Genomic DNA, 25,577 nt, shown 5'->3' with positions numbered 1-25,577 from the left:
ATTTTATATGTAGTAGTATCTGTTAATCTTCTACTCCTAATTTATCCCTCCCCCAACCCTTTCTCGTTTGGTAACCATAAGTTTGTTTTCTTTATCTGTGAGTCTATTTTGCAAATAGGTTCATTTTCATTATTTTTTAGATTCCACAGATAAGTGATATCATATAATATTTGTCTTTGTCTGTCTGACTTCACTTAGTATGATAATCTCTAGGTCCATCCATGTTGCTGCAAATGACAAAATTTCTGGAATGGCTCTTTCTGACCAGTAATATTGAAGTGTATGAGGCCAAGGTACAATTATACTTGGTGGCACAAGCTTAATAAACTTACTCTTGAACTAAGGGATATTTTTAAAAGCATACGCGCATGTGAAAGATTGTTAGTTTCACGTGACCCATGTAGGGCTGGGCTTTCCGTTTTACATATGTATTACCCAAAATGAATGACTAGACATAGAACTTATACTCTTCACAAAAGTTAACTCAAAATGGATTACAGACCTAAATGTAAAATGCAAAGCTATAAACTCCACTGCAAGCACAGAGAAAGCACAGTGGTTAACTTCATCTAGTGTTGGGTCCTGGCCAAGTGGTGCAATGAAAAGAATTGTTAAGAGCATGATTGACAAGTCAAGGAATCTGCGATGGATAGGGAAGGAAGTGAAGGAAAGAGGCTGGTGGGTTGGGGATGTGTGAAAGGGCTGCTGCGCTGGAAAACCTGATGATATAAAAGAGGGAGAAGCTGAACAAACTAACTGTAAGGACAGGAGGATATGGGCAGTGAATGCTTGAATCCCTGAATTTGGTGGTGGAACACCTTCAGGTAATAGCAAGGGTCGGGGTGTGGCTACCTCATCTGTATTAATCCCGTCCTTTCTTCTAGCATTATCTGCAAGTTCATTCATTATCATGCTTTAATCAACGTACATATGGTTTTAAATTTACCTGTTTTACTAACGAACATTATTATTTCTATCGGTTATCACCTATTTTTCAAAAAGGAATTGAAAGAAGGAAAAATGTTTTCAAAATAAATGGAAGAAACTTACCTAAGTAATCAGCCTGTACATGGTATAAGCCTACTATTTAAAAAAAAAAAATGACTGAACTGGGAGATGATTCATACCAGAATGTCATTTGAATGGACAGCAATTTTCATATGCTGCAATTTAAAATGACATTTTTCTTTTTTAGAAGGCATTACAAAATAAATTTGGAAAAACAATCTAAGGTTTTTCGACATTTAAAAATGCATACCATCAAAGGGAAATTAAAAATAAAGGTTGGAAAGTGCTTTACAGCACATTCTGATGACTAGTTATATAACCAGTGTAAAATGGGTTTTGAGTAAGATGAGAGAAAAATTAAATGACCTACTTAACTGAGTCAGTTGTGATATAGTAGAACAGTGAATTCAGAGCCAGGAGTTCTAAGTTTTTAGAAATAAATAAGAGTAATGCAACACAATAGTTTTTTATTTTTCTATTTTTTATTTTTTTGGTAAAAAAAAATAGTTTGTGTGATTGTTTGACTGGCTATTCTCCGTGCTAGATTATAAGGTCTATGAAGGCAAGGGCGATGTTTGTTTCTAATCATCATTGTCATGTCTTGATGTATCCTAGTACCTAGCATAGTACCTAGAACATGGTAAGTGGTCAATCTGTTGAATACACGAATTGGTGGATGGAAATCAGATGATGTATAAAGGTGTGATAGCTTTGCCTTATCCTTTTCATCATGTAAGTAGTGAGGCCTCTACTTAAATAATGGTAAGATTGTATGTAGAGATATAAATAGGTTGAAGCAAGTCACTTTGACAGTTGTAAGCATTTTATTAATTCAGAGAATACTGAAATACACAGTTTGAACTGTAGACATGAGATTGAACACACTATCATACAGCCCTTCAAGTGAATGCTCTAAAATCTAAGCTCTAATTTTAAATCCTGTAAGAGCTGGAGATGTTGGAGATGCTCTGAGATTAGAAAGTCATCACTTCACCCTGAAATTCTGATCTTTAATTTTGCTGATTTGCTTCTGATCATTAATCATTCTAATTTATTGACAATGTTAAAAATTCATTGTTTTGTTTACTGTTGAACATTAGCCAGCGCCTTTTGGTTCTAACAGGAGACCTTTTCAGTTTTCTACGCTGTGTATCAGACCCTTTTACAAATGTGCTCACATTAATTTTTACAACTGTTTGTAATCGGTATGATTTTTCTCATTCTCCAAATGAGGAGACTGAGCATACAGAACTCCAGGACCGTGCTCCAGACACACCACCTGTTTTTATTTTGGCTAATGCTTACATTAACTGAAAGTCAAACCCAAATTTTAATAGAATATATAGAAACTACCACATACGACTGTGCTTTGTATTAAGAGGCCTGTATAAAACTAATAACATTTTCTTTTAAAAATCTGAGTGACTTTCCTTTTTCTTCGTTCTGAAACCATGGTTTCAGATTTGTTCTCAGTGGATTTACCTCTTTCTGTATAATGCAAAAGGATATTCTCCTCTCTGCTTTTGTGTTGGGGATTTGCCCTCTGTTACTTTCTCTGCATTCCACCTGTACTCGAGAATGCATTTTGCTTCAAAGCATCCCTCCCCGAACTCCAGTCTATCTTTCTGTCTGTTTTATAAGGGGAGGGGAAGAGTAAGTTTCATATAAAATTAAAAAACACTATATATCTAATTGCTCACCAAAAGTTCTACCATGTAAAACACTTTAAAATGAAGATTTTTTTATAGGGAAATTTATTTTTTGTACTGACTATATAAAGTTTAGAAAATACAGAGAAGTAGGAGAAAAATAAATCTTAGCTTGTAATGTTAATTTTCCCATTCTTTTTGTATCATATATCTGATATGTAATTGTTTACAGTGATTTTTAAAGGGCTGTTTTTATGATTTTTATGATTTTATAAACAAATTTACATTGGGAGAACACAGACAATAACAATATAAAGGTGAGAAAAAAACTACAGAATGCTGCCACCCAAATTTAACTGTTTATATCTTAGTGTATTTCCTTAACATTCATGTTATACTCTTTGATTATTTGTTTGTTTTGTTTGTTTTTTGTATTCACATTCTGATTTTATAGTATAGTTGGTAGAAGAGAACTCCAAGAGTTCTAGATGATATATGATATGAGGGAGGATCTACTGACAAGTAGTATCTTTGCTGGGTGTTTAGTCAGTCCTTACCTAATTAAAGAGAAAAAAAAAAAACTGGCTTCAGGTCTTCAATATAATTTGAAATTAAACTCTAAAGAAAACTATAAATTAGAAAACAATTTAACCCCTCTTGACGTCAAATAATAAAAGTAACACAAGCACCAAACAGGGTCAACCAGGGCAGAAAGGTGTAAATTGAAAAGGACCCTCTCCAGTCCCCCGACCCCCTCATGCACCGTGAGAGAGATGAGTGTGTGCAGTGTGCCCCTAAAGTCATCATCACTGGCTTGTCACATTCCTGAGTGTCCTTCCAGAACACTGTTCCCTACCAATACTACGGTATTACGTTGAATAATAAGAATTTGGGTCATCATCCCTCAAGTTCTGGGGCCATGAAAATGAATGCTCATTAGGTTTCTCTGTGCTGATCTTTAGCAATAGGAACGGAACCACTTTTGTTTAGGATTAATAATACTCTGATTACAGTTTCCCCACTCTGCCTCGGGTTTGGTTATTGTTTACATAACCACTGGCTTGTTGTTTCTTACTCTTTGCCATCTTGCAGAACCACTGTGCTTTTTGCTCTGTCCCCTTGCTGCCCCCCAGCTGCAGCTCATGAAAGCTCCTCTTCCATTTTTTTTGGCTCTCTTCTTAGCTTTTTGACTATAGTGTGATTAGGGGAGGAAAAAGTATTCCTCAATCCTCTTAGGGTCCCCGGGTCTGAAATTTAAACTGACCAAGACAGATTAACAGGAGAAAAGCATACACGTTTATTTAATATAAGTTTTTCGTGACATGGGAGCCTTCATAAGGAAATGAGGACCTGAGGAAATAGACCTGAGTATTTTTATGCTGGGTTTGATGAAGACTGGACAGTCTTGGAGGAATATGGTAAGTTAAGGAGTAGGAGGGAAGGTAAACTAGGGGAAACTCAGAGAGGGCTGTTTGTTGGGAGTTTCCTCGGTGTCCCTTTGCTTTCAAAGACGAAGGGTATAGGCAGGGCAGCTCTCACCTGAGGGTTTTATGACCTATTTCAGGGAAGAAGGGTTGGGTAAAGGTCAAAGTGACCTTCCTGCTTCTGTTGTTCTCTTAAACTCCTTCGGCTTAAAATATTCAATATGCCAAGGTTTCATATGTTGGGAGTAGTGTGTTTCGAACCTTATAGTGTGGCTATCTGCTTATAATATTAAGAAAATGAGATGGCACATCGGTGATTATTTACAAAATTGGAACAAAGTGTGCTTGAATGTTTTATTATGTATAAATTATATTTGAAATGTTCAGAAGAAGGAAAATGATTTAGCTTCTTTAAGAAAAAGTCTCATTTTGCTAGAGCATAATCTTTAAATGTTCTGCATAATGGTATTTCTGACAAAAATGGAAATCTCTGTTGTCCCTGTGATCATCCAGGCAGTGACATTCTCATCCGAAGATCTGGCAGAAAACTGGAGGTGTCCCTATGTGTGACTAAAGTGTTAGTTTCTTCCTCTTGAGTTGGCCCTGGAAGCCCAGTATTACGGAAAGATCTGAGTCATAGCAAGTGGAGTTTCAAGTTTTAACTCAGTCGTTAACTAGCTCTGTGACTTTATGCAAGTTATTTATATTTGCTTGCCTCAGTTTCTTTATCCATAAAATGAAGGGTTTGAACACGATGATATTCAGCTTTGAGATCACTGAAAAAAAAAGGAATGGAGTTCTTTGCTAGGTTTGCCTCAACTTAGCTGAAAATAAAATTCTTAAAATTTCAAAGGTAACTTTGGGTTAGGTGTGTGGATGTGAATATGTGCTCGTGTTTGTGTGTGTGTGTGTGTGTGTGTGTGTGTGTGTGTATGTGTAGTGAGGCAACTAGTTGAAAGGCCAGCCTGAATGAGATGTTCAGATGTACCATTGTTTTCTGCCAAGTTCAGATGTACCACTGTTATATCTCTAGACATCTTTTGACTCTAGGAAATAACTAAAGTTTCTACTGCAAAGGGTAAGGTTAAATCAAGTTTGAATACAATTTTTACTTGGCATGATAAACCTTTTCTCATAGAGGAAACAATACTTGCTTGAGAGTTACTTTCTTCTATTTAATAGAAATTCTGTTATTATTCATATATAGTTTTTTAACAATCTCATTGAGGTAAATCACAGTTATAGATGAAGGAATGGGCTAATTGTTTGAGAGATTATGAAATATTTTTTCTTTGTGTGTAGGTGCTGTTGTGAAACTCTATGCCAAAACTTCAAGAGGTCAGACCCAAGAGCTTAAGCATTTTTGAAATCTTGTGGACATAGTTATTGTATCTTTTTCTGTGTGACAATTATTTATCAGAGATTTATTGAACTGATCTGTAGTGTTGCAAACTCTCCTTTTGACATCGCATTAGGTTGTTTGGTTTCTGATGGAATTTTAAAAGTTAACACAACTCTATTCTTTCCCCTCAAAAGTGTGACCTCTGGTATCTATTTACTTTTTTTCTTTTTTTACAATAAAAAAGTAATTGTTTTTATTGTTTTTTCTTAGAGGTCATGACTACGTTAGAATATAGTACTCACAGTGAAAATGGTTTCAAAGCAGCAAGTTATTGGCAACACAATATATATATGTGTGTGTGTGTGTGTGTGTGTGTGTGTGTGTGTGTATACTTTCTGTAATTTCCTAAATAACATCTGCTTTGTAAAATTTTGTTTGGTATCATAAACTGATGGTATTTTATTTTACTTTATTTTAAAACAGCTTTATTGAAATATAACTCATGTGCCATAAGATTCACCAATTAAAGTGTACAATTTAGTGGTTTTTAGCATATTTATCATTACAGACAATTTTAGGACATTTTCATTGCCGCAAAAGAGTAATACCATACTCATTAGTAGTCATTCTCATCCCTCCCTCCCTGAAAACCCTGGCAACCACTAACCTACATTTTGTCTCTAGATTTGTCTGTTCTGAACATTTCATATAAGTGAAATCATATAAATGGAATATGTGATCTTTTGTAACTGGTTTCATTTATTTAGCATAATGTTTTCAAGATTCATCCATATTGTAGCATGAGTCAGTACTCCATTCCTTTTTATTGCCAAATAATATTCCATTTTATGGACATACCACAATTTATCCATTCATCAATTGATGGACATTTGGGTCACTTCCACTTTTTTGACTATAATAAATAGTGCTGCTATGAACATTCATGTACAAGTTTTTGTATGGGTGTATAGTATATTTTCAATGAATAAAGCTGTTATGAAAATTCATGTACAAGTTTTTATATGGGTATATACTATATTTTCACTTCTCTTGGGTATATATCTAGGAGTGGAATTGCTGGGTCATATGTACTCTATGTTTAACATTTTGAGGAACTGTCAAACTGTTTTCCAAAGTAGCTGCATCATTTTACATTTCTACCAGCAACATATGAGAGTTCCATTTTCTCTGCATCCTCACCAACATTTATTATTGCCTGTCTTTTTAATTATAGCCATTCTGGTGTGTGTGAAGTATTATCTCATTGTGGTTTTAATTTCCATTTCCCTAAGAGCTACTGGTATTGAGCATCTTTTCATAGGTTTAATGGCTATTTGTATATCTTCTTTGGAAAAATGTCTACTCAGATCCTTTGCCCATTTTGTAACTGGGTTGTCCTTTATTATTGAGTTGTTAGAGTTCTTAATACATTCTGGATACTAGACCCTCCCTTATCAGATATATGATTTGTAAATATATTCTCCACTTCTGTGGGTTGTCACTTTGCTCCCTTGATGGTATCATTTGGAGTCCAAATTATCTGTGTTTTTGCTGTTGTTGTTTTGTTTCATTTTTTGGTCACTTGTGCTTTTGGTGTCTTGTCTAAGAAATCATTTACTAACCCAAAGTCACAAATGTTTTCTTCTAGCAGGTTTTCTAGCTTAGCTCTTGGTGTTTAGGTCTATGATCCATTTGAGTTAATTTTTGTATAAAGCGTGAGGTAGGGATACAGTTTCATGTATTTTTTGGCCTGTGGATATCCAGTGGTCCCAGTACTGTTTATGGAAAGACTGTTCTTTCCCCATTGAATGGTCTTGCTGCCCTTGATGAAAATCAGTTGATCATACACGTATGAGCTTATTTCTGGACTCCCTTCTATTAGATTAATCTATATCTATTCCATGCCAGTATTACACTGTCTTGATTACAGTAGCTTTGCAGTGTTTTGAAAATAGAAAATGTGAGGTCTCCAACTTTGTTCTTCTTTTTCAAGACTGCTTTAGCTCTTCTGGGTCTCTTGGGTTTCCATATGGGTGTTATATAGGTTTTAAAATATAGTTTTATATTTAAGGTTTTTTGGGTATTTTATAAGGACAGACCTCACTGACTCTTGATTTCTTAAGATTCTGAAATTGGGATATAATTGAAAAGAGATATTTTGTTAAGTATGTTTGATGTCACAGGGAGTAACCTGATTTCCTTATCCTATTTTGTAATAATCCATACCCTTTCTCCTACATGTTTGTTAAAGGTTACAAAATTGACCCTGTCTAGAATTATTTAACTTTACATAGAGGAGTAGTTAAATAAATCAGTTCATCATTAGTTTAGGCCCACTGAATGCTTTCTTTAACACTGACTTTTGCATCATTTTATGTAAGTAGTGCTGTTTAGTGGGACAAAACATGGGCTTTGCAAAGTATGAAGAACCAAAGTTTGAGGGCTGACTTACTCATTTCTTTGCTTTGTAACCTTGGACCAGTGTTCAAATTTTCTGAGCTTTACTATCCTTGTCCGTGAAATAGTATCCCTATTTCTGTCAACCTACATTGTCTGTTGTGAGAATGAAATGAGATAATGTATGTAAAGAACCTGCTACTTAGTAGCTACTCTAAAAATTATTATTGTCATGCTTAATGGTTATCATTAATTTCTTAAAGTTTGAATGGCACTAATTTATTAAACATTTTGAGAATTGTTTTCCTGTTGTCTGAGCACTAGGAGATGAAGAAAGGTCATTCTAACAGAACAGAGGGTGAAAAATTGAACAAAATGTCTCCAGTTTGTGTGCCTATTAGCTTAAGAGACATTCTCTTCACTGATGTTCATTGGAATTTGAGAAAAGGTCGAGCAACTGATGTAGGAGATACTTTTTTTGCTTCACATAATTTGAAGAATATTGTCTTCCCCTCACACCCTTTCTATTCTTATTGATCTGAATTCAAATTCTACTTATTTTATATCCCACGAGACATTATTGTTATTTTGTATATGCATTATTTATTTAGATTTACCCACATATTTACATTTCCATTGTTTTTCAGTCCTTCTGTTCCTTGAATCATCTTGAATCATTTTCTTTTTTCCTTCAGAACTTCCTTTAGAATTTCTTTTAATGCAGGTGCATTGGCAATAAATTTTCTGTTTTTCCTTGTCTAAAAATATCTTTATTTCACCTTCACCTCTTGAAGGGTAATCTTGCTAGTTATAGAATGCTGTGTTGGCAATTACTTTTCATTCTTGAATTTCTGATTGATTAAAAAATAGATTCTGGCTCTCTGGTGAAATTATTAATCTTGACATATATTTTTCATACCTATCATTGTTATTTTGAAGCCTTTTCAGATAATAACTAGGGTATTCATGGATTTCTTTCTATTGTCTGTTTTTTTTCTCTTGGTCTTCTTTTTTTGGTATATCTGGTAGTTTGTCTTTGAAAGCTTGACATTGTGTATGAAAAGCCGTATTTCCATTTCTGGAGATGCAGGGGGCTGGAATGGAGGAAACATCACTTATCATAATTGAACATTGAGTGAACACAAATCTTGTTTCAAATTTTGTAAGGATCTGTTTACCTTTAGTTTGCCTATGCTCCTGGAGTGTAATGCTCCAGGAGTCACAACAGAAAGGCTAGATAGTTTATCAGTGGTCTCCTTTTTGGTGGGTTTGAACTCTCATTTTCCTCCCTCCAGCACTGTGATGCTACTGAAAGCTCCATTGAACAAACACAGCTTTGAGCTCACTTCTCTATGGTTTCCTTTTCTTCCGGATCTTTGCCCCTCAAGTCTTGTCTGCATTGGTAGGCCCAAATTTCAGTGTTTGTCTACTTATCTCCATGACACTGTCAAAAGCTCTGCTAGCTTCTCTGCCTCTTAGCAGCCTTCCCCTGCCAGCTTCTTGGGATTCTCAGTCTCTTGTCCAGCTTGACTTAAGTCTCAGCACAGGTCCTCAGGTAAAAGCAGTATAAAGAATGCTGTGCTCACCTCAGTGAACTTCCTGTCTTTCTGAATCTTAGATCATCAAATCTGGCTGCCTTAGATGCTCTCCAACGTCATCAAACAGGTATATTTTTTTAACATCACACTTTCCTAGTTGTTCTTGGAAAGTAGCATTGATTTGCTCTAAGCTACGTTGTCAGCCAGAAACAGTACTTCCTCAGTTTGTTTTCTTTGTATTAAAACTGTTTTCTGGATGATGAATCATGAAAAATTCTACTACCTGCCTCAGAGTTAAAGAGTGTGATTGGCAGCTTTTGTGGTTAAGGCTGCCTGGATAAATGGAAGTGCCAAGTTTCATTGGTTTTTCATTTGCATCACTTTCTTTGCCCTTTTACCTTCAGTTAGGTGTCTCATCATTTCTTCCATTTCATAATTTTATTTTAGTGAAGGCAATATTTCAATGATGTTTTTGAGTGAATGAATATTTTAATATAGATAGTAAAAATTTTAATAAACCACTAATATTTAAATTTTATATTAAAAAGAGAGTATAATACTAGAATGCACAGTGAAACCTAAATTTTAAAAATCTGTATTAAAAAATAAAAAAAGCTGTATTTATAGGCATCAATATGAAAAATAATGAATGAAGAAAGGCTTGTTATAGTATATCTCTTACCTTTTTTCTCCCTTGACTAATAAACATTTAAATGTGTCTTTTGGATGATTGTGGGAAAAATAAAATAGTCTTAAAAGCTATCTCAATTATAGCTTATGATTACAATCATAAATATAACTAGACATAGTACTATTAGAATTTATAAGTGAATTATTAACATAAAAGGAACCCGTCTATATACCATAACCAGAGAATCAGATGCTAAATCCAGAATTAGCAACAAAACCCTTAGATTCCTTTCTTGTTTATGTCCTCATTTGCTTATTATGATGAAGGACCTTTGGGGGCTAAGATATTAATAACATATGATGGGAAATCCTGCCTAATAGTCAAGGAAAGAGGGCCGTTCTTTGACTTAACGTTTTCATTGTATGCACCTCACAGATCTTCAACTAGAGGGAGCTGAAGTGATCAAAGGGCCTCAGCTCCTGTGCTCTGGAATCTACTGCTGCTTTTGTTGTTAGGACATGCTTCCCAAGGGCTGCTCCCAGCCCGTGACTGAGAGGAGCAGGGATACTAAAGCAGGCCTGTCCCTGGAGGTCAGAGAACTCTCTGAGGGCTAACTGGCTTGTGCACCGCCCAGTGGTCTTTTTTTTTTTTTTTTTAACATCTTTATTAGAGTGTAATTGCTTTACAATGGTGTGTTAGTTTCTGCTTTATAACAAAGTGAATCAGCTATACATATACATATATCCCCATATGTCCTCCCTCTTGCGTCTCCCTCCCTCCCACCCTCCCTGTCCGACCCCTGTAGGTGGTCACAAAGCACCAAGCTGATCTCCCTGTGCCTTGTGGCTGCTTCCTACTAGCTAGCTATTTTACATTTGGTAGTAGTGGTCTTGCTGAACCTTCCTTAGTCTGTAGAGCAGTCCAGAAGGATTCCACCCAGTCTTCCTTCACTCTCCTTCACTCAGTGTCAGATTTGTACTGTGGTCTGTCAGCCTTCCCTGGATCCCTCCCTATTTTCTCTTGTAGGAATTTCCTGTACAGAATTTCTCTTACAGAATAGAATTTTTGCATGTTTAATCCTGTCTTGGCATCGTGTCTGCTTCTCCAGGGACCTAGACTAACACATTCTCTCACTGTTTCTATAAAAAAATACTATCATGTGAAATTACTAAGGAGAGTAAAGATGCTTACTATAATTTGAATGACAACAATATTCTAATACTGCTGGAGTCTTAAATTTAGAACAGTTATGTTCTAAATGTAATTGAGAGCTAGCCACTCAGAATTTTTTTCTCATACTAATTTTCTTTTCTTTTTTTTCTCATACTAGTTTATTGATTATCTGCTTATATGTAAACTTGCTTTCAGAAGGACTGAATTATCACAGTAGTCAGATCAGGAGCTCATGTTCTAAAAAAAATATCAATTTATCCAGGATGATTGGATGGCTGTGAAGTATTAAGCAGTTCATAAGTCATCTTTGAGATATCTAAGGGTGTTTAATAAGAAATTAGAAGGAAATATGTATGAGGGTATGTTGATAACTGGCATACTGTTGAAAAGCAGAATTATTCAATACAATAAGTAATAATAAATTTCTTCATTGCAAATATTTGGTAATTCTTTCTTTCAATTTGTATGATTTTTACAAGAGTGCTTATATTTTATATGTTAGTGTTAAAATTCTTCTATCCTTCTTTACAGAATCATAGTGAAAGATTCGTTTTCATTGCAGAGTGGTATGATCCAAATGCTTCACTATTTCGACGTTATGAGCTTTTATTTTACCCAGGGGATGGATCTGTTGAAATGGTAAATGAGCCTTTTTTTGCTTTAAAGTTGGCAAACGGAGTGAAGGTGGGATCCAGAGAGGAATAGGATTGCCTTTCTTATAGTTGCTTTTAAAAATACATTCTTTTCATTTTGGGAATTTTAAACATTTTGGTATTATAATTCCAATACAAGAAGATACCTTGTGTCTTTACTTTTAATAGAAATTATTTTTTTGGTTAGAAAACTGAAGTGGGATTATTTATGCTTTGGATTAAATGATAGTCAATAAGTGGCTATAGATGAAGATTATCATGCTCATAAATATGTCACCATTGCTGAATGCTGTTATCGCTACAAAAAGTTAAATTGAAGAAGACTGAGTTAAAAGAGTCGTGCTTGTTTCTTTGTGTCCCTTTGTTGAGGACTCCTTTTGCAGGTGGACCTATTTGGTATTGGGATTTTATGTTGGCAAGAAAGCAGAAATTTGGAATTTCTCTGGGATTTCATAGGCACTAATTTGCTGCAGTGATTTGGAAATAAATCTTTCTATCCAGGGTTTTTTAAAGTATTAAATTTGTAATTTTTATGTTATTACTAGAGTAGACTAGGAAATACATAAGTTATGAAAGAAATTATGATTTGTACTTATAGCAAAAATGAAACAGAATGTAACTTATGTTTAACAGAGCAAAATTAATAACTATTTCTAGTTTTATAATAAGGTTAACATTACCTACTGATAATTATTTGTTTTATTGTATTGTTTTTGATTCCAGCATGATGTAAAGAATCATCGCACCTTTTTAAAGCGGACCAAATATGAAGACCTTCACTTGGAAGATTTATTTATAGGCAACAAAGTGAATGTCTTTTCTCGACAACTGGTGCTCCTTGACTATGGGGATCAATATACAGCTCGGCAACTGGGCAGTAGGAAAGAAAAGTAAGAAAGCAAGTATATAATCTTTTTAAAATTCTTAGAACATTATGTATGTCTTGATACCAAATTCTAACTTCTTGTTTCTATCTTTTGTTTTTACAGTATAGATAGTTTTCAGTGATCCAATTCAGTATTATGACATTTTTAGAATTTTGTGGAGCAGATTCTGTGATTTGCTCTTCACTCAGGGAACAAAGTGATGCTCATAGTCTTAGGCAATGATTATTTTCCAGAGGAAAAAATGCAAACCTTTTATACTCCCTCATCATTCTTCTAACTGGGAACTGAAAATGTTAAGTCTTAGTGTACAGCTAAAGATGGTTTATGGGGGGGAAGTAGTGATTGCCAGAAGCTCAAAGGAAACTCAGAGGAAAGTAAAGCTATTTCTAGTAGAAGAGTAGGGAAGGCTTTGTGAAGGTATTTGACAGGATCATGAGAGATGGACTGAATTTTTACCCAGTTGGATCAAGTCAGAGGAATGCTGGTCAGAGGAATGAGTATGAGTAAAAATACAACAGAATGTTATACACTAGGTAGAGCTCATTGTTCTTCATGACTGGCTTGGTGGTTAAACATTTTTTTTAATTTAAGTAGTAAAATAGACTGATTAGGATGGTAGCAATAGGTATGAAGAGGAAGGAAGGAAAGTGATTAACCGAAGTATGGTAATAGTAGTAATGATAGGCATTAATATCTGTTAGCTATTTTTATAAAAGGTATTGTGTTAAAATGATTTGTATGCATCATTTATTTAAGCCCTACAACAACCTAATACACAAACTAATAATATTATTATTAGCTCCATTCTGCAGATGGAGAAGTTGAGGCTTAGTGATGTTCGGTAACTTGCTGAAGGTCACAGAGTAGAGGCATGATTAAAGCCCAGCGTCTGTCTGAATCAAGACTAGGAGGATTTAATCACAGGAGAATGGATAGGACCTGCAAAATGATTGTCTTCTTTCTGTCTCAGTTCATTTTTATGTCTCCTGTGGCACCTAACACATCTCCACATACATTACAAGCACCTTGTCTGTGTTAGATGAATGAATCGTTGAATAACAATTTAAAATTTATTATCTACTCTTTCCTTTTCTTCATTTCCTCCCTGTTTTCAAATGATGACCTTTGATCTAGTTGACAAAGGTGTTTTGTCTAGATTGTTTGGAATATATATTGTCTATTTTTGAGTTTTATTCACAGACGTAATAGATATCTGATAAATATTGACTGATCAATTGAAGACAGGATATGTGAGTATTTTGAAAAGAAAAAAATATACAAAAACATTGTGATACCAAGAAACTTAATCTGTCTTGGGATCACAACTGCATCTCTAAAGGCCATGGTGGTGATGCCTCAAGCAGTGCATTATTCACAGGGGATGCCCCACATAACTTTGTTGAATGAATGACCTTATGTTGGTGAAAATAGTCGTTGTGTTTGGAGGCAGAGCTCCCCGCTGGCTGCCTCCCTGCCTTCTTCCCTCCATCCCATTGCACGTGGCTCTTCCTGTGAAGCGGAGAAGCTGCAGTATGGTGCCTTCTGTGTGTCTCTCTGGTCTTCTCTCTTCATTGTTTGTCGTAGCTACGTGTGTTATTCTGACTTTCCCTCAGTTTTGATTTAGAGGAGAGACAGAACAAGTTGCAGTTGTAGCTGAAAATTAGGCTAGCCAGAAAACATAATACTAAAATGACATTGTAATTTTCAACCTCTACATTTATGAGTTTGCAGCTTTCTGAGTCTAGCACGAGCTATATTTGAAATGGAATGTTAATTCTTTGGTCATCTTTCTTGGCTCTGGTTTCTGTGGCTTATATTATATTGTGCTGACTTGGGGGATTCTTTGGATTTGTGGAGTGATTGTTGCAGTAATGAAAAATAGGGATCACTGGTGGAAGTTAAGGCTATATGTATAAAAAGCTCCCCAAACTATTTAATTCTATAGGAAAAAATATGTGTCAAACTATATTTTGAGGTTTGCCACCCAAATAATAGCTGGTTATCTACCTAATACCTGAGTCCCCCCCATAGTAATATTCTTTCTGTGACTTCTTTACAAGCCCTTTATAATTCTGGAGGTTCTTTGATGCTCAGTGTGGTATTAGTACACAGGTGGTGATGGATCAGTGAGGTGGTGAATGACTCATAAAAAAGGAAAACCAAAGATTCCCAGGACAACTCTGAACTAGGAAAAAAAAAAAAATAGAATGTTAGACAAATAGGAATCTCATTGTTATGAGATCTACTGATAAAAGTCTATGGGATTAAGGAAACACCAAGCACAGTTCCTTTATTTACAAGTAATAAATATTTATAGCTTAATTTTTGAGCACATGCTATATGCCAACCACTGTGGTAGGCATCTCAGTTCAAGACTACTTGAAGTTTTCATTTAAACTAGCAAAAATAAGTGAATTAGGGAGACAGGGTTAATAGTATGACCCAATCAAAATAAAATAATAATAGCTGCAACAATTATAATTAATATATATATTAATTGATTTGTCTACAGTGAATGTTGTTGATTCCATTTTACGGAGCACAGCCATAGTCACACAACTACAAAGTAAAGGGAAACAAGTAAATCTTGTTGTGTTTGACTTTAAAACTCATTCTCTTTTTATTAAAACCTCTAATTAATATATTGGTAAATACTGTTGAATGAACTGATTTAAAAATAGGAGGAACAGAAGAATGTGAAGACAGATTTTAAATATTTGGGCTTTATAAATATAATTAATTAAAATATGTGCAATATTGTATTTTTACTGACTTCAATTGTTTCACCATCTTCTCTTCTGATTCTCTCCTAACTGCAAGTGGGTTAAATCCGACAACCATTTGGGTGATTTAAATAAACTTCTTCAGAATTCAAGAGTTTTAAAAATATATTGTTTCATTTAAATGACCAAAGAAGTAGGCATATGGAGAAAGAAATACGTGCATGTCTATCATGGTCCCATGGAAATAGCTTCTATGTAATAATTATAAATTAGCCTAGTTCTCAGTTTTATATAGTGTCAAGGATAATTTATGAACTAATTACATCCCTATTATATTTATCACACTCAACCATTTTCTTTCTGGAGTAAAGCCTGTACTGAGAGGGAGGAGTAAAGCTGATCTTCATGGTGCCCGTCTGCTAATTTTGAGGCACTTATCAAGATAATTCTATATAATTCAATTTAGCTAACAAACTAGCCTCAGCTTCCTAATTCCCATTAACTGTAAAAATCTGACCTTCGATTTACATTTCTATTCTCTTTTTCAAAAATCTCTATATTGAGGTATAATAGACAAACAAAAAGCCATAAATATTTAATACATACAACTTGGTGAGTTTGGAGCTAAGTGTATACCCATGAAACCATTACCACAATCAAGGGTATAAATTTCTCTATTACCTCCAAAATTTTCCTCCCACCCCCTTATTATTTTTTTATATTGAGTTTTCTTTTGTGGTAAGGGAACTTAATGAAAGATCTACTCTCTTAGCTAATTTTAATCTATTCTCCTTATAAAGCTCCTGAAATCCAATGGATAAATGTTATCAGTTGTCTATGAGTCATAGTATTTGACTTAAAAACATGTTTTTCTTTAAAATTTTTTTTTCTTTTTTTTTAGCATATTCAATTTTAATTTTAGAAGGTAATAAATTGATGCTTTATGGTTTTACTATTCAGATGTAAAGACATCATACAGTCTTTTTGTCATCTCTTGGGTTCAGTTAGTCTCCATTCTCCCTTCCGAATATTAACTGATGGAGCAGTAACGTAGGCGCCAGAGGCAAATCAAAGTAAAGTGCTGGTTTAGGCTGTCTAGTGTAAGCCAGCTCTGAGAACGGTTGAGCTTTATTCCTACTTCTCCACCCCAGCCCTGCCCTCCTTCCCAGTCTGGACCTTGGGGCCTGTCTGAGGGAGAGAGATACCTTTAGAGCAAACCCTGAGAGCACACTTGCCCATCCAACGTGGGAGACAGAGTACCAGAGAGAGGTAGGTTTCCATGCAGGTGCCGGCCTCTGCCTCCGCTGTGCTAACCAGATGGAAGCAGGAGAAGAACTGTAGACTGTGTCCTACATGAGGGCTTGCAGGTCTGAGAGAGAAGAGGCAGGGCCGCATACAACCAGAAACCCTTAAATGTGGCCACATATGGAGGAGCAAATGAAGGGGGTGGAGAGAGGAAGCGCTTTCCTGGGAATGGAGTAGAAGTCACTTTACCCACGAGGAGCAAAGGTACACATGTTCTCATTGTTCCTGGAGTTTTATTTCTTTGAGCCAATCGGCCTAACAATTTTAAGTAGACCAAGGCTACTTCTTAGGGGAGGAGACCAGACAATTACTGGTATTAGTTCAGTTCTGTTCTCACCTTTGGGAAACTACTCCCTCAAAACCAATTACTGTTACTTTACATATCCTCCTAGGTGGTGGTGAGCAGTTGAGTTTTTGCTGCAAAAAGGCACTGAAATGCATTCAAGTAAGACTTTAGTTCAATTACCAAGGCCTTGCTAAAAATTAACACACACCCCTCCCCACTCCCCAGCCAATCTTTATCTCATCTTTACTTACCTGTGGTCTCATCGTCCAAGATGGCTTACTCATGCAGGCAAAAAACTGAATGTCCAAAACAACAATGAAACTATATAAGTTGGAAGAGAGAACATTGGAGCTAAAGTGTTCTAAGGTCTTTCTAAAGGGTCAAGATATTATACAATTTTAAGAATTTTAAGTTAAATAAGTATGAAAAAGTTTCACAGCTAACCACTAGAAAAATAGTGTATAAACTCCAAAACAATAGAGTACAGTAGGCAGAATCATGGCTGCTCAAAGATGTCCATGTTCAAATCTCTGGAACCTATGAATGTGTTACTGTATGGTCAGAACATTCAAGACCGCTATTCTCTTGCTCTCTGTAGATCTCCTGATTGACTAGGCCCTGCTTCCCTCACATGCCTATCCAATTCTCTTAATTGTAAGGGTTGTTAATTAGCCCTTGTTAACTGATGAGCCCACCTGAAATCAATTCCCCCCTGAGTAAATGGTAGCCTCCCTCTGTCCTGAGTAGCCAAGACTGCTGCTACAGCCTGCCTGCAGTCTACTGCACACCTTGGGGTGTTGCTCCAGGACCTTGCTTCAGACATGTAAGTTCCTCCATCAGTTAAACCATTGAGGTCTCTTCTACTGCTCTCTGGGCTCTTCTGTCTCGAGGCTGGGCATCTACAAGGCTTACAGGCCTGCGGGTGCAGCCCGACAGTTACCTTACATGGCAAAGAGACTTTGCAGATTTAAGATTACAGGCCTTGAGATGGGGAAATTATTCGGCATCATTCCTGTGGGTGCGACCTAATCACAGGAGTCCATAAAACCAGAGAACCTTTCTGGCTGCAGAGAACCAGAGAGATGCCGGTGTGAGAAGCACCCAGTCTCCATTGCTAGATTTGAAGGTGGAAGGAGACCACAGCCAAGGAATGGGTGGCCTTAGCCATCTTTCTCAGGAATGGATTTGATTGATAATGTATTTTTGGTTGATATCTTTTTGTCATTGCTTTACTTTCAGCCTTGTTAAGTTATATTGTAGATATAGCTCTCGTAAACCGCATGCAGCTCTTTAAAAAAAAAAAAATCAGTCGGGGGCTTCCCTGGTGGCGCAGTGGTTGAGAGGCCGCCTGCCATTGCAGGGGACCCGGGTTTGTGCCCCAGTCCGGGAAGATCCCACATGCCGCGGAGCGGCTGGGCCCGTGAGCCATGGCCGCTGAGCTTGCGCGTCTGGAGCCTGTGCTCCGCAACGGGAGAGGCCGCAACAGTGAGAGGCCCGCGTACCGCAAAAAAAAAAAAAAAATCAGTCTGAAAACCTCTAGATTTTCACTGGTAAGACTAGTACATGTACATTTACATATGTTGTATTAGTATTTTTGTACATATTTCGACTATTTTACTGCTTTCCTGCTTTTCTAATTTTTTCTTCTTTCCATTCTTTTGTTGGGGTGTTTTTCCTCTGCAGAGTTTTTTTTTCTCTGTAGTCTTTTATTGAAGACATAACAAATTACCACAGTCAGCTGCTTAAACAATACAAATTTATTATATATCAGAAGTCCAACACAGATTTCATCAGGTTAAGATCAAGGTGTTGGTAGGGAAGGCTACATTTCTTTGTGGAGGCTCTAGGGGAGAATCCATCTCCCTGCCTGTTCCAGCTCTTGAGGCCTCAAGGAAAGAGAAGCCTGGCTGTCTCAACCAACCCACTAGCCAAATGCAGCAGTACAACCCATCCCAGGTGAAACCACTCTCCAGCCAACCTATATGATCTTGAGAAGTTGTTTGTAGTTTTAAGCCACTACATTTTGGGGTGGTTTGTTATACAGCAGCAGATAACAGCGGCACTATTAATATATTTTCGTGGCCCTTTACTTTCTTTATGTGCTATCTTCACTTTTAAATAATACATATGATTCCTAAAGCCGAGCTTATTTTCCCTCCAAAATGCATTTTAACTATTATCTGCTGAACAATTAAGCAGTGAAGACATGACAGAGGAACTTGCTTAGACTAATTAATCACAGTAATCAACGCTCTGTCTCCTGTAGGCACTTAAAGAGAAAATGAAACTGCATTTTTTTTCATATTGCTTCTTGTTCACTGCCGATGTGTTTTATATTTTCTTTAAGAGCTTTGGTTCTTGAAGATGTTTCCAGAGTTTAGCATAAACAATCATGGGTTAGTTTGGCTTTATAATATTTTAAACAATGTGAGCTAAAAAAATGATGAGTTTTAACTGTATCTTTGAAGCCATATAAAATGCTAGAAGTGACTCACTTGCTTCAAAATAAAAAGTCCGTTTATTACAAGCCCTATCAGACTAAAATGAACAACTTTTGTTATTTAAAAGTTTTAAAAGCCAGCCATAAGTTATATCCAGTTGTAAGTAAGGATATTTGTATCATTATATCCTTAGCTAAGTTTGTCTCATTGGTGAAAAAAGTCTACTTTGAAAAAGCCTACCAGTCTCCTTTTATGGATTCCTTGAGTTAATGCCAAAGTGTCAGAACAATTGAAAATAAAGGGAAAGTGACAGCAATTTTTTTTTTTTTTTTTTGCGGTACGTGGGCCTCTCACTGTTGCGGCCTCTCCCATTGTGGAGCACAGGCTCCGGACACACAGGCTCAGCGGCCATGGCTCACGGGCCCAGCCGCTCCGCGGCATGTGGGATCTTCCCGGACCGGGGCACGAACCCGTGTCCCCTGCATCGGCAGGCGGACTCTCAACCACTGTGCCACCAGGGAAGCCCAACAGCAATTTTTTATCTTATTTTGTGTGCCAGATAAACTGAATTACTCCACCTAATCTGATTTTACCTTGCGTTCGCAAATGTTAGTCTTGAGGATTTGTGATTATGTTCCCTTTTGCTAATATTAATAGCAACATTATTTGTGGTGTGATGTGGAAGGAGCACAGACCCAAGAGTTGTGTGAGCTGGGTGTTCCGTCCTGAGGATGCCACGGACCAGCTGTGTGACCTTTGGAGAGTTACCTCTCTGGGCCTTGTTTCCTTGTTAGTAAAATGAGGAAATTCAGGTGATCTCCATCTCTAAAAATCCATTAATTCTGTGGCTTCAGAGGGGAGAACGCACAGCTCTGATGTATCCTCTAAGAGGAAAGTGTGATTTTAAAAGTTAGCAGGATGTTCGCTAGCCACATACATCTTCAGGTAAGAAGATATTTAGTTCTTTTTATATCATTCATGCTATGAATAAAGTGTTAATAGAAGAATTTATATTATTTCCAAATCAGTGCTGAACTGAGTGTATGGCATACACATGTTAAAGTCTAAGAGACCAAAAGTCAAGCTGATATGTTTAATGCAACTCTTTAGAGAATTGTTGTGTTTTATAAAGCATATGCTAAGAAATAGAAATCTTAAACACCTGTGTTTTATAACGTGGACATATTTAAAATGAGTCTTAAATTTTTTTCCCTCTAAACTTTTATTATTTTTCTAGATTGGGTACCTAATTTTTATTTCCTTGTGAAAAAATAGTAAACTTCCATTGTATTAAGTTTTTATGAGGCCATTAATACATTTGTATTTATAATTCACTTTGATGTTTGATCTAGGATTTTTAAGGAAATTACCACTGCTTGGGAATTATAAGTAAAAACTGCCAAACTATTTTTATCTTTAAATTTATTCTTTGTTTCTTTATAGAACATTAGCCCTGATTAAACCAGATGCAGTATCAAAAGCAGGAGAAATAATTGAAATAATAAGCAAAGCTGGATTTACTCTAACCAAACTCAAAATGATGACACTTTCAAGGTAAATTTTTTGAGCATTTTCAGTTATGTAATGTCTGGTTCCTTTTTTCAAAAAAAAATCATCTATCTTTCATGTCTTTGTTTAAATACTTCCACAGAATGACAAAGAATAGTATAGTAATCTTATTAGAATGAGGAAATGGAAGACAACAGGTAATCAGATGCATAAAGGATGATTGAACTCTAAGCAAATAGGAGTTGTCAGGTTATACTATTAACTATTTATTAGACATGAACTCTTCATTGTCTTTCATAACCCCATCTGCTTTTATAACACCAGTGTTTCATAGTTGTAACCTCTTCTTTTATACAATGTAACACATTGTATAAAAATTATAGAAGAAATGAATATTAGATTATTTCTATTTGACAAGGGAATGTTACTGTTGAGATTTTCAAAAGTCATGTGTTTGGAAATGTTTTATTTCCTTCCAATATATATAATTGGCAGATATACCTATTTACTGCTCTGAAAAGCAAGCCATTCTATCTGACCAGATATTTTCTAAGTTATTTAATGAAAGTAAGACTTAGTGTTGCGGGCTTCTCTGGTGGCGCAGTGGTTGAGAGTCTGCCTGGCAATGCAGGGGACACGGGTTCGTGACCCGGTCCAGGAAGATCCCACATGCCATGCAGCGGCTGGGCCTGTGAGCCATGGCTGCTGAGCCTGTGCGTCTGGAGCCTGTGCTCCGCAACGGGAGAGGCCACAACGGTGAGAGGCCCGCGTGCTGCAAAAAAAAAAAAAACAAACAAAAAAAACCACTTAGTGTTAGGTAGAGACATTCATGTAGCTGTTAGGCAGGGCTTGACCCGGCAGTTTTCTTAGGTTACTTCACTGATTTGTGTGTGTTTGTTTGCTTAGGTGTCTTCTCACTGATGTTCCTGGCTCTTTATCCCATGGGACGGTTGCTTTTTTGTCTCTGAGAACAGGGACAATGGAGAGCAGTAGATAGTGTAGCTTTGATAAGTCTGATCCCTAGAAACCTTAACAAAACATCCTCATTTTTACCCCAGTAATGACAGTTTGAATTTTTCCCCTATGTAAGATCTCCCAGTTTACATATATTCTAGAAAGGCAGGCGTCTTCTATTTCAGAGCACAGAGTCTAGAGCCAGATTGCTTGTAACTGCACCGCTTAGTAGGTTGTGACTCTGAACAGCTTACCTCTGTGCTTCAGTTTCTTCATCTGCAAAATGGAGGTTATAACATCACCTGTATCATAAAGTTGTTATGAGGGTTATGTGAGTTTAATAAAAGTAAAGTGCTTTGAAAAACCGTGGCACATAGTAGGTGTATATAGGTGTTCGCTATTAGTGGTAGTACTGTAGTACTAGTGATATCACTGTTATTTAGTAGAAACTGAGGTCATGATCCTTTATGAGCATAGTTATATTTGTCCCATTTCTGTCTGTATTGAGAATGCTTGCCCTCACAGCAGGCTATGGGACTGAATTCTGGAGAGATGACTTTGAATAGTTTCAGTGTGATTAAAACTTTTTTATGTCTCTATACTAACAGTGTTTGATAATTTGGTGTCAAACTTTCCACAATAAAGTTGCCCAAGAAAACTTAACAGCTTTTTAAATTGTTTATAGCACCTCATACATCTCTATTAATATTACTGTCAAGTCTTGGATTTTACCCAACTTAAAAGCTAATAAGTTAGTCTGTTACTCTCTCAGGGATGCTAGCAGAAGACGTGAGACTTCTGCGTCAGAGACAGAGGGCTTGAGTATGGTCAGTAAGCAGCATGAACATCATGTTTCTGTTGGTTCCCTTTGCTTTCATGTCCCGTGGGAATAATATGATATGGGCCCGGGTGGATGTCGTACACACAGTTGATTGCATCACCTCTGACGAGCATTGAACTTAGGTTACCCACTGTTTCATTAAGAGCAGTAAACAAGCCTTCTCTTTGTACTGAAGAGGCATGACCTCATCCCTCAAAGTTGCTCATTATAAACATAACTCCAAGAAATGGCTAGGATAAACAGTAGCTGGGGCCTTGCATTCTTGGCATACCCAATAAGACACGTTAGGAGTGTCAGAGACCCATGGAGGAGTATCTTCCAATGCTTAAATCTTTTCTAAACTTATTTGCTCAAATGTCAGTTCCTCCCTCATGACAGTATCTGAAAGGCAGAAGCTGAGTTCCATCTAACTTTGTACTTCTAGTTCTTGGATCAGTGCCTGATTCAAAGTAGGCACTAAGTAAGTATTTCGTAAAAGAATTAATAGATCTTTGTGACAATGGTGAGTTTCTTTATAAAGACACAGCAAAACAAAACATAACAAAATAACAACAAAAAGGCTTCTCTAGGTGGTGATGCACTTGTTAATCCTTCTCTCCATCTAAACTTTTTAAGGGAGGAATTAAATAAGAATGATGAGAAAAAAACTCATGAACTCTCATCTTGGTTTCAGTTATAGATTTTCAGTGGAAATAATTATGGGGTCAGTGACATATTAGAAGAAAGCAATAAGATACTTTCAGTAATTAATATTTTTCTTTTCACTGATATTAAACATTATGATTTTTCTTAGTTCAGTTGTGTTAAAATTTAGAATTGGTCATATTAGTAGTCTTGCTGCTAACTCTTCTAAAATACTCCCCACTTGAGGTTTTTTAGACGCTCAGTTTTACCTCATTTTAGGCTGCAATACAGAATATCCATATCATTTTTATGAATTCTTTTCCTTACCCTCTAGAATTTTTTTTTTTTTTTCTGAAGTTGGTAATAGTAAGGTCATAAGCAATCAGAGATTTGGGTTCAAATCTCCCTGTCCTTCTTCCCTTACCAGCACTTTGACCCAGACAAGTTATGTAATCATGCTGAACTTGATTATTTTCAAATGTAAAATGAAGATGATCATACCTATTTCAATATATTGTTATGAGGAATAATAACATTTAATGTTGGGCATATAATACCCTCTAGAAAAATGAGTTTTCTTCCCCTTCCATTTCTTGGGATGAATTTCATTTTCTATACTTGCATAGTATACTTTCATAATCTTTTCATGGCCAAAGAGAATATTTTAGTACACTTGGTTTGAATAAAAGTATATCCTGATATAGCTTATTAAGTAAATTCATTTTGTAATGGGCCTATAAGATCTTAAAGCACTGCATACTAAATTACCAAGCCTGAAAGGTTAATCTTTTGTTAGGGGATACTTTAATTTGCTATTTTAAAAAGTTGATGTTGACATGTATTTGTCATATACTATGAATTAAGTTTAAAGCCTTTGAGAAAACTGTACAAGTTTGAGACACTTGGTTTGATTAACCGAAAAGTCTAAATAACTTTTAAAATCAGTGTAAAAGTCCGTTATCCTTTCCTTGTCTCTATAGTTGTGGGACTATAAATTTAAAAGTAAATCCCGATTGCCCTTAATAAATTCAGATTTCTGAATATCTCCATATTATCCATTTTTTGGGGGGAATGTAAGTTCAAGGATTCGTTTTTAATACATTAAAAACCAATAAGAATACATTGATATGCTTAAGTTGTCAAGCAGTTTTTAAAAACACAAGTATATAGTCTTTCTTTTAGGGCGATCTAAGGAAGAAAACTATAACTATTAAAGTAAAATTCTAGCCTAACCTCTCAGGTTTAAAGCCTGTAGAAGGAGGTAACAAATTTTGAATTTGAAGATGGCTTTGCATTTTTTGATGTAACTTATTTGAACTTTAAAGAACAAATAATTTTTATTGGTCATATGTTAAACTTTGGCTTTAGAATGTTAAAGATGCTAGTGAAAAGGAAGATTGTAGATTTGAACATGAGTAATAAAGTAAATATTGCCTCTTTTGTTCATTTTAATTTTACATCTTAGCATAGATATCCATACTAGCAAAAATTTGAAAAGAGGGGAGATTTGAGCAGAATATTTAGTGAAAAGTCCTTAACTCACATACGGATCACATAGAGGATTTCATTATTTTATTAATGTAAGTTAAAATAATTTCCTTACATAATTCTTAACTATTGTCATTTTGATTATAGGAAAGAAGCAACAGATTTTCATATAGATCATCAGTCAAGGCCCTTTTTAAAGTAGGTACTGAAATTGGGGGTCGTGGGATATAATGGAGGATATCGTGGAAAACGAAAGAGTTATAATTTTACAATTCAAAAATTTGTTACATGAGAATAATTTGTCAAAAAGTCCTTAGCAACATCTTGCAACTGCAGAGAGCATTTTTTCTAAGAATTGTTTTTTTCCTCTCCTTTTATTAGTTGAAAATTCTCTTATCATTAAATGAACATATTAAACTTTAATCAGAAGCAAATAAAATGTTTAAATCATAAGGAGCATAGCTTTCTTTTTAGATTTCAGTAGATTAAAAATAATTACATTTATGTTGAATATCTATTTGTTGTGTTTTAAACTCTTATTTTAGCATTCTCAATGTATATAAAACATTCTTCAAAGAACCTTTGTATGTTAACTAAGTAGTTTGATATATGTTTTGTTCTTTGAAATATAGCAACAAATATGTTAGAAACAAACTATGTTCTAAATATTTGGGTTGTATTTAAAGTTAAGTGAATATTGTGCA

General features: G+C 35.7%; 1 protein-coding gene across 1 annotated transcript in view; it reads left to right on the top strand.

Annotated features, from left to right (window-relative positions):
• The first annotated feature begins 11,698 nt into the window (after positions 1–11,698).
• Positions 11,699–25,577, top strand: part of NME7 (NME/NM23 family member 7) — a 215,408-nt gene continuing 201,529 nt past the window's right edge. Inside the window, exons 1-4 of the mRNA XM_065897952.1 lie at positions 11,699–11,801; positions 12,539–12,705; positions 20,901–21,011; positions 25,021–25,071. Coding sequence (XP_065754024.1) covers positions 11,799–11,801; positions 12,539–12,705; positions 20,901–21,011; positions 25,021–25,071 — 332 coding nt within the window. The 5' untranslated portion in view covers positions 11,699–11,798. The remainder of the gene's footprint in view (positions 11,802–12,538; positions 12,706–20,900; positions 21,012–25,020; positions 25,072–25,577) is intronic.

This window comes from Phocoena phocoena, chromosome 1 (genome assembly GCF_963924675.1).
Source record: "Phocoena phocoena chromosome 1, mPhoPho1.1, whole genome shotgun sequence".
NCBI lineage: Eukaryota > Metazoa > Chordata > Mammalia > Artiodactyla > Phocoenidae > Phocoena > Phocoena phocoena.
This window is presented reverse-complemented; position numbering and strand designations above follow the sequence as displayed.